General features: G+C 46.6%; 1 protein-coding gene across 6 annotated transcripts in view; it reads left to right on the top strand.

Moving 5' to 3' along the window:
- LOC123092476 (serine/threonine protein kinase OSK4) overlaps window positions 1-9,572 on the top strand; it is a 12,664-nt gene extending 3,092 nt beyond the window's left edge. Inside the window, exons 1-11 of one of the 6 annotated variants that reach the window (XM_044514260.1) lie at window positions 2,451-2,979; window positions 4,907-5,095; window positions 5,381-5,565; window positions 6,124-6,306; window positions 6,399-6,530; window positions 6,677-6,862; window positions 7,884-7,973; window positions 8,046-8,129; window positions 8,214-8,354; window positions 8,432-8,662; window positions 9,196-9,572. In XM_044514260.1, the coding sequence (XP_044370195.1) occupies window positions 2,847-2,979; window positions 4,907-5,095; window positions 5,381-5,565; window positions 6,124-6,306; window positions 6,399-6,530; window positions 6,677-6,862; window positions 7,884-7,973; window positions 8,046-8,129; window positions 8,214-8,354; window positions 8,432-8,662; window positions 9,196-9,309 (1,668 nt within the window). In that variant the 5' untranslated portion in view covers window positions 2,451-2,846 and the 3' untranslated portion in view covers window positions 9,310-9,572. The other 5 variants (XM_044514262.1, XM_044514265.1, XM_044514259.1 and 2 more) reach the window with 5 other exon arrangements.
- The last annotated feature ends 374 nt before the right edge of the window (window positions 9,573-9,946 follow it).

Genomic DNA, 9,946 nt, shown 5'->3' with positions numbered 1-9,946 from the left:
TGACGAGTTGCGGCCCCTTTCTCCGTGTGTTACAGCACCTCCTTGGGCCACCCCTCACGAAATTTCAAGGGTGCTCACCCCAATCTCCTCCTCGTCGAGGCCGGCGAGCCGGTGTTAGCCGCTCATTTGTGGCTGCAACCACGGCCTCGTCGCACGATGGTGGATGTTGTGTGCTGCCACCGGTGTCGCGGTTCTACAACCGACGACCGGTCGTGTTGGAACCAACAGGCACATGTGCTGGAATCGGCTCCGTTGGAGCCGGGGAACAGCGGTGCTGCAACCACATGTGTGCGGAGCTGGGCCTGACGCGCGGAGGCGCTACAACCGGCATGCAGTCGTGCTACGTTCAGTGCGCGGCAACGACATCCACTGCTGGCGACTGCTACAACCATGGATGTGGACGGTCGCGACCGCTGACAACAAGTGCTACAATCAGCATGGTGATGTTGTGATCCGCGCAGTGGACGACGTCAGTAGAAAATTCAGGAAGTTGTGAGTTTTTTTGCTGGATTGCTGGAACCGTGATCACCAGATGCTACCACGGCGAGTTCCAGGTGCTACATCTGCGGCCACCAAATGCTGGAACCGTGTTCACTGGATGCTACCATGGTGTCTCTCGGATGATGCGTGCACGACATCACATGCTGGAGCGTTGCCACCGGGTGCTACCACAACGACCGGCCACATCAACAGCTCACTGCGAAAGCTGCACCGGCGGCTCGATTTGCTGGAACGGCACCGCAATTTGCTGCCTATGGCGGACCAGCGGGTACATGTGTTGCATCTGACGAGCGGCGCCGTCAACAACACCGGCGAGCACGCACCGTGCTGTAAGTGTAGGTGGTGGGAGGTCGCGGGGGTCGTGCGCGAGCGATCGAGGTAGGGAAAGAGGATTATCCTTTTCTTTCTTTCCAAATTTAACGGTCAACGGCGTCTGGATCCAACGCTGGCACGGCGGCCGATGGAAAATTGGGCCGGTCGACCGGCTCCTATGCGCGAATAAGAAAACGAGCGTGCTCAAGCCGGCGAGGGCCACGCCGTGTCGCCGTCGCTAAGCATAGGATAGAGACCGATAGCTCGCCGGTGGCACCCGAAAGTAAGCAGGAAACACGTGCTACCAGGATGGCGACAGGTTAATATACAATCATCGAAGCAAACAAAGTCGGGCGAGGGAGAAGAGCCTAGCGTGCGCACCCGATCTAACGTCCTCTTCGCGCACCACGCAACAACGTTGCACGGCTCCAACGCCGCACCGCATCAGCGCCTCGTCACCAAATCAATCCATCCTACTACATGCGACGGAGGACGTTGAGGTGAGGTGACGAACCAATTTCCTTTCCGCGAGGCGACGACGAAGCACGAGAGCGGAGGGGAGGAAAAACTGACGTGGGGAAACGACAGGGGAGGAGAAGCAAGCGGCGGGCGCGGGAGGGAGCCGACACGCAAGCGCGATGCTGATGCTGATGCTCATCTTTCCCCGGTTACGCCGCCCCCGCTGGCTCGGCTCGCCTTAAACTAAGCTTAAGCTAGCGGCTCTCGCCTAAAGCCTCCCTCCCTCCCTCCCACCCCCGGAGAAGAAAAGGACCAACCGCCCCCAAAACCTCTCCTGCTCTCCCTCGAGGCCTCCTCCACTGGCCGCTCTCGTCGCCTCCCCACCCATTCGAGCGGTTGACCGAGGGATTCGGCCAGGTGAGGGAATCGCCTAGCTGATCTCGTAGATTTACGCTCTCTCTCGGCTGCAATTCTCGGCGGGGTCTGCTGTTTCTGCGCCGTCGTTGCTTGGTTGGGTAGTAGTAGCTCGCCGGCCTGGCGGCTTGGTAGGGAGCTGGGGTGGTTCGCGCGTGCTCCTAATTCTGATTCTGGGGGAGTGCTGCTTGCCCGTTTGGCGAGGACGGCGAGGTGAATCCACGGTTTTGGGCTTTTGGCTGCGCCGTTGAAGTGGGGAATTTAGTTTCTGTGCTGCTTGTCGCAATTTCGGGTGGGCGCGGCTCATAATCAGCAGTAGTCTTCTTCCTGTTCGTTTCTCCCCTCCAACGGAGATCTTTACCGCAGATCCGCCCGGACCAACATTCACGTCCTACTGGAAGGTAAACCTTGATTATTGACCGATCGGTTGGTTGGTTTATTGCTTGATCGGTCGGCCGATCTCACTTTCCCCAAATTTACTGCCAGGGCAAAAAGATACTACTGGAGAGTCACTGATTCTGATTCTGATTCTGATACTGATACCAACACGATTCCGTGTAATTATTGTGTGCGCAGTACTGTAGTACTAGTAGATTCATGGTTGGCCTAATTTCATTGGAGTATTATTAAGGTAAATGTTTGGGGCCGGAGCGCCGGCCGAAGCGTTCGGCCGGTCTCACGCGCGACGCCCGATTAAGTGGGATCGTGCGGCTTCCCCACGCGCACGTTTTATTAGTATGGACCCGCACATCGCTTTGACCTCTCAATCCTTATCTCTTCCTGAGCACACTTCGTCCCCTCAAACTCGCCTCCTTCCCTCTGTCTTTCTCTCTCTCACACATCAGCCATGGAATCCGCACAACGTTCTGTGAGCTTTTTCACTGCAGAACAACTACAGGCCCCCCGTTGCTGCGAGCACCTCCACAGCCGCCAAAAAACAGGAGATCACTGATGGGCGCGCCCCCCGTTTTGCTACAACTCCTTCCTTTTCTGTTGTGCTGGAACCAGTGTCTTTTTTTGCTGCAACCAGACATATTTTTTGCTACTATCATTTTTTTGATTTGCTGGACAAGAGCATTTTTTGCTACCACCGTATTTTAATTTTGCTACCACCGGCGAGAAAATTTGCTACATGCGACATAGCGGAGTCGCGACCCGCGATGACACGGAGACGACAATGTTTTGCTGCATCTCCGTCGTGCTTTTTTGCTACGACTAACGCTTTGTTTTGCTACATCCATGAACGGCGCATCGATGTGCTGCAGGCACGGGAGCTCTTTTTTTGTGAACGAGGCATGATTCTATTTTGCTTCGATCCATTTTTTTGCTGGAACCACTCAAAAAATTTGTTACTAATGTCTTTGATTTTTGCTACCACCCCTTCTGATTTTTTGCTGGAACCATCGATTTTTTTTGCTGGAACCAATCACGGTATTTGTTGCGACAGTTGAGAGCAGCTGGGTAGTCGTCATCGTTTTTGCTGGAAGGGGCAGCACAAAAAGGTTTCAACCAGCAAGCAGAATTGCTGGAATCAGCATCTATAGAAGCTAGAACCTGCGATTTGTTTTGCTACATCAAGGGAGTGGTACAGGGCGAAGTGGAGTCGCTTGTTTTTTTGCTACATCGGGGATTCTAAAAAGCTACAAACGTCGGGCTGTTTTGCTACAACGGCGACATGTGGAATTGGCTTACTTAGGAAAGAAGACGACTGCGGTGCCTGCAACGTGCACCCTGCGACGAGCTCGACGGCAAGGATGGACGGGGTGGCGGTGGCGCATCAGATGCTACAACCGTGGGGCGGGGAGCTTCAACCGCTTGGCCAAGAGCTTGGCGGGTATCCGACCATGACGGAGCTCGTCGGCGACCGACGGCGGGGGTCGGCGACGAGGGACAACCGGCGGTGAGAGGAGATGAGGAGGCGAGGCGAGGCGAGGGGGGCAGCGTGTGCGGGGGCGGCGCCCTCCTTCGGTCCTTCCTCTCCCTTTCTTCCGTGCGGGAGGTTGAAGATGGGATGCGGGGGAGGAGGAGGAGAGATCTGACGGTTGCGCGCGTGCAAATCGGACGGATCTGGGCTGACCGGCCGAAAAATTGGGCCGGCGCGCCGGCGCAGAGCGCTGCTATTATTAATGTGCACCGCTACAGATTTATGTTGTACTATACCCACTAGAACCTCCCATTTATTGATCTCTGCCGTTTTTTCAGCTCAGTTGCTGGATGACTGCATTCCTTGTAGTATGTCTCTCGCAGTTGCATGTTCACCCAACATATCCTATTTTAAGAAAACTTTGCATGTTAACCCACTGGGATTCCATGTGTGGTCTCTCTCTTCGCACCAGGGGCATCCAAAGTACCAACATGATGATTGTTTGCTATCCAGACCTGATGCATATCAGGAAAGGCCTCTAGGCCGTGCTTGGAATCGGTGTAATTCAATACGGAGGTGTTTAACTTACTCGTGTATCTTACCGGCCGCTGAGCCATTTCTGGACGGAAGCGAACCGGCGGGCAGAGACGTGTATTCTTTACAAGTGTATTTAAAAGGAAGAACGGTAATCCAAACAAGCCCCTACTCAGTTCGTGCTGCGCATGCAGATGCAAGCTTTTTTATGGAAATATATTATGCAGAGGCCGGGGTAAACCCCCTTTTCGAAAAAAAAATCGATATGTCATGTCATAAGTAGGATGATCACCGAGGGTCAAGTATGGAGGCAGGCGGGCCTATTAATAGGAGATTTGGACCCTCTTTCGAAAAAAAAAGGAGATTTGGACCCCTTCTTTGGGGCATTGACAAGGTGGGTCCAGAGTGAGTAGTCCACTTTATAGGTGAGGGTGGTGGTGGAGGTGGGGTGCAAAGCATTGTAATCCAAAATGTAACGGCATGTTTGTGCGTATTCGAGAAAAAAAATTATGATCCTACTCGCTACTAGACATTGTTGGTTGCTGCTCATCTTACTGAACCACACTTCAGCGACTGAATATGTGTCTGTCCCTATATGAGAAGGGAACTTCACCCATTTCGTTGACCTTTGAACCGCACTTGCCCTCGCCACTCATGTCCACAGTGATAGTTTTGGCCAGCCTACTCATGTCACGCTCAAGGTCTCTTAGAAGAGGGAATCTGATTAGAAATGTTTCAATTTTAGCCTAATGTGCATATATGTTTGAACTATAAAACTGTTTGCTGAATCACATATATCGTTTCTCTTGTTTTTTGACATAGTGAAAATGGAAGGGAACACTAGAGGAGGCGGGCATTCTGAAGCGTTAAAGAACTACAATGTGGGCAGAACATTAGGTATCGGCACATTTGGAAAAGTGAGGATTGCAGAGCATAAGCATACAGGGCACAAAGTTGCTATAAAGATTCTGAACCGTCGTCAAATGAGAACTATGGAAATGGAAGAGAAAGGTATGCCTCCTTGTACATTAGTCTAGGATACATTCGGCTTTGCTTGCTCAAGATTTCTAGTTATTGGCTTCCAGTGTTGGTCAGATTTGTGAGTGTGTTCCTCATTCCCAGTTAATCAGTTAGTCAGAGATAAAGTACATTAGTCTAGGATACATCCGGCTTCCGTAAAGAAGAAAGTTCACCTTGTGTTGTTGCTGTGAATTAGTAAAATTTGCAGCTTGAATTTCTTCACAGGCTGAATGTCTAATGCTTTACTTCTATTGTTTTCTCATATCTTGTTTCCAGCGAAGAGAGAGATCAAGATATTGAGGTTGTTCATTCACCCTCATATCATCCGGCTTTATGAGGTCATTTACACACCTACAGATATATTTGTTGTGATGGAATATTGCAAGTATGGTGAGCTATTCGACTGCATTGTTGAGAAAGGGCGGTTACAGGAAGATGAGGCTCGTCGAATCTTCCAGCAGGTTCCCTTTTCTGCTCTTGGCATGTAGGAACACATTTTTTGGGCATAACAATACGAACTTTGCTGAGCTTCTTATTTTGATCGTGAAATGTATGGATATGCTGGGCAATTGTCCAGTGTCCACATTCCTCACGTGCTGACTCTGCAAATCCTGATCAATTTGCTCAGTTTGCATTCATCTAATTTTTAGCTCATGACCTGTACTACATTGAGTTGAAAGCTTTCCAAGGTGATTGCTTTGTCGTTTGGGTTGAACTGATAAAAAAGTTAACGTCTTCGTGATGCGTCTATTGTTTTAGTATCACTCTGGTGTCTTGTTCTTTTGATGCCTTGGTTATCTTAGTATCACTAGTTAAATCATTTTTTGTTTAAATGGCATCCTCTTCTCTATGCCTTGATTGTCTTAGTCTCGGTACTTAAATCAAATTGTGCTTTAAAACATAAAGAGATGGTATATCCTTCTGTAGGCGAATATGTAATTTGAAGGATTCTTTCTGATCACTGGATGCATATTCAGGTTTTGTCTCAATACTTTTTTTATTTAAATTTTCTTGCACAGATTATATCTGGTGTTGAATACTGCCACAGAAACATGGTTGCTCATCGTGATCTAAAGCCAGAAAACCTGTTACTTGATTCCAAATATAATGTGAAACTTGCCGACTTTGGGTTAAGTAATGTCATGCATGATGGCCATTTTCTGAAGACTAGCTGCGGGAGTCCAAACTATGCTGCACCAGAGGTATTCACTAATTTGTCTTACTTGAGTCTTTATCCTTGTGCTTCCTGACACGCATTGTTTGCGTTAATAGCTTAGTGAGTGTTTCTGTGCAGGTTATCTCAGGTAAATTATACGCTGGACCTGAGGTTGATGTTTGGAGCTGTGGGGTGATACTTTATGCTCTTCTTTGTGGCACTCTTCCATTTGATGATGACAATATTCCCAAACTGTTCAAAAAGATAAAGGTGAGACAGAACACATGTAGATTAAGTTGGACCTGACAAGTGTATACCTTTTGTTCTGAAAATCAAAAAACGGTCATGTAGATTAGTTGAACTTTAGCATTCATTTTTTATCTGGAGATTTGATGCCCCCTTGTTTGGTGTTCCAGGGAGGCATCTATATCCTTCCAAGTCATTTATCTGCTCTTGCAAGGGATTTGATCCCAAGAATGCTTGTTGTTGATCCTATGAAGAGAATCACAATTCGTGAAATTCGAGAACACCCATGGTTTCAGAATCGCCTTCCTCGCTACCTGGCAGTGCCTCCACCAGACACAGCGCAGCAAGCCAAAATGGTACCCATCTATTTCACATTTCAAGTGACTATCTTATGTGCACAGTAAAACTTCTCAACCTTTATCGACTAATATATACAGGATCTTGGATGGATCATAGGAAAAGTAACATCGATACTTTTGTCATGAAATGTTATCTTTTATGGGCATAATCTTCATATAATATTTGCAAACACAATATTATAGAAATATATGGTCAAGTTGTGGCTCAAAGATTCTTTTTTCTCAAACATGCACCAAAGTGCATGGTCATTTCGTATTAAGAAGAGAACGCCGAGAGTCTGAGTAGGCAACTTTTCAAGTGGATATCCACCTTCATAAACGTGGTTAAAGCGGGAAGTTTTCCTCCCTTGACGGTACTTTGTTAGGTAGAAATGAGGCATCATGCGGAGGCTGCCCCTCGAACTCTAGTGGACGAGCTCACGGGCCTGTGCTCTAGCCAACCGAGCACTGCTCGGTTCTCTAAAACAAGATCAGTTAGGACTAGCCCTTGGTGGTATTTTTAATACAAGAAACAACCTTGACACCCTGTTGAGTCGAGATTCGGACGCGGGTGGGCTGGCTGGATACCGCATGCCTTGCCAACAGAGCGATGCTCCGTTCTCAGATATCCACCTTCATAGCTCTTCTAACCTTTTATTTGCGAGTAGTCCACATGCCGTCCTCTTGGCCATGTACATAATTGTAAAAAAAAACTATACTGCTTAAGTGAAAGGCACTGCTCCTGCTGGTTACTTGGGAAAAAACTAGTCAAACAACAAAACTATCCAGCAGCTGTGGCTCAAAGATTTATGAGAAGGGGAAAGATTATGAAAGTTAAACATCATGTAATAATATGAAGTGAAGGGAGTAATTCCTTACTACTAGTAATCTATCCCAACGAGATGAAAAGGTAGCACCTAGTACGTTAAGTCTCCTTGCAATGCCGCTTTTATTTATAAAAAATATATTTTACTAGCAAGCTTTAAAATGCTATTTCTACGTCAATGTATGCTGATTTGCTCTATGTTCATTTCTGAAGATTGATGAAGATACACTTAAAGAGATTGTCAACCTGGGATATGATAAAGACCATGTGTGTGAATCATTGTGCAATAGGCTGCAAAATGAGGTATATGCAAACAAAAGTCAGTGCTTCATTCCATTCAGTTATTTCATAATTGACTTTAGACAATGTTTCCAGGCAACTGTTGCATATTACTTACTCTTGGACAATCGGTTCCGGGCCACTAGTGGCTATTTGGGGGCTGACTATCTACAATCAATGGTTAGTTCACATTTGCATCATCTGTGACTTGTTTAATTCATAAGGTTTAAGCACTATTAACTTTCTGAATGGATGGTTCTCCAGGGTAGGAGTTTTAATCAGTTTACTTCATCGGAATCAGCAAGCCCAAGTACCAGGCAGTATCTTCCAGCAAGCAATGATTCTCAAGGCAGTGGCTTGCGGCCATATTATCCCGTTGAAAGAAAATGGGCTCTTGGGCTCCAGGTCTTGCACATTATCCACTTTACTTTGCTTTGTTTTGCACATTCAGCTGTTAAGCTAATGCATCACTTATCCACCAGTCTCGAGCTCAACCTCGTGAGATAATGATCGAGGTTCTAAAGGCACTTCAAGAATTAAATGTCTGCTGGAAGAAGAATGGACACTACAACATGAAATGCAGGTGGTGCCCTGGGTTCCCTCAGGTCAGTGATATGTTAGATGCCAACCACAGCTTTGTTGATGACTCTACCATCATGGATAACGGCGATGCTAATGGGAGGCTACCTGCCGTGATCAAGTTTGAAATCCAGGTGTGCAATCTCACCTTCTAATACTACTGTATTCCTTTTGCAATAACAGAAATATGGATTTTCTACTCAATGTCACCTTCGCAGTCGGATCACTAGATAAAATAACGTTTTTTCTGAACCAAAGGCTGGCCAATATATTTGCTTCGTAATTGTTACTCCCTTCGTCCGAAAATACTTGTCATCAAAATGGATAAAAAGAGATGTATCTATAACTAAAATACATCTAGATACATCCCCTTTTATTCAGTTTGATGACAAGTATTTCCGGACGGAGGGAGTACAAAGTATTGTCTGCATGTGTCTGCTTTGTAACCAGTATATCCTGCATCAGCATGTATCTGCTGTTTCCATATTGATAAAACGAACTTCACAAGTTTTAGTGCTGCACAGTATTGGTTGGTCATACATCTATCGTTAACCTAGTGTGATATTATTCGTTACTGCCTGTATACTTCAGATGTTACAGTTCGCCGGCATGGTGCTGTATATGCTCTCTATTTGCCTCTGAATTTATGTATTTGTTTTTTCTTCAGCTTTACAAGACCAAGGATGACAAGTACCTGCTAGATATGCAGAGAGTTACTGGACCTCAGCTCCTCTTCCTGGATTTTTGCGCGGCCTTCCTTACCAACCTTAGGGTTCTATAGTATGGTGCCTGTTCTGGTTGAGTGATGAATAGTAAGACATATGACTGTCAGCGATGAATAAGTTGGTGCCTGTTCTGGTTGAGTGATGAATAGTGAAACATATGACTGTCAGCGATGAATAAGTGATGGGTGTGTAAATAGGCGGTGTGTTTCATCTTCGTTTTACCCAGTCCCTGACAGCGAACCGTGTTGTTTGGGTGACTAGTCCTGTGTGAAGCACCAAAAGGTTAAGTGGTTGTTATAAATAAGACTTATATGGTAAATAGGCTTGGTGAACTTTTTTTTTTTGAATTTTTGTGAACCGTTTTCTGATTCTGCAGGCTGCGCCACCGCTGGTTGTGATGCTGCAGCACAAGCTTTTGTGATGTTCTATTACAAGATCTGGATACTATTTGCCTTGCTGTTGAACATGTACCTGAATTTTCCGCAAACTGCTAAAAAGACTAGCAAAATACCAGAGTGTAGCAGCCCATTTCCGGAGAATCGTTTGCTTTTTGAAGAAAGCGAATCAAGCAAGCTAAATGTGCCGAGCAATTTTATGCAAGCCGAATGCGTAGGTTTAATTCTCTTTGATAGTATTTTCATAAGACTGAAAAATCTATGGGAAGAAATTCCTACTGGTTTGGCTCAAATTTTT

Source organism: Triticum aestivum, chromosome 4B (genome assembly GCF_018294505.1).
Source record: "Triticum aestivum cultivar Chinese Spring chromosome 4B, IWGSC CS RefSeq v2.1, whole genome shotgun sequence".
Lineage (NCBI taxonomy): Eukaryota > Viridiplantae > Streptophyta > Magnoliopsida > Poales > Poaceae > Triticum > Triticum aestivum.
The sequence above is the reverse complement of the archived record's forward strand: the minus strand, read 5'-3'. Positions and strand labels throughout refer to the sequence as shown.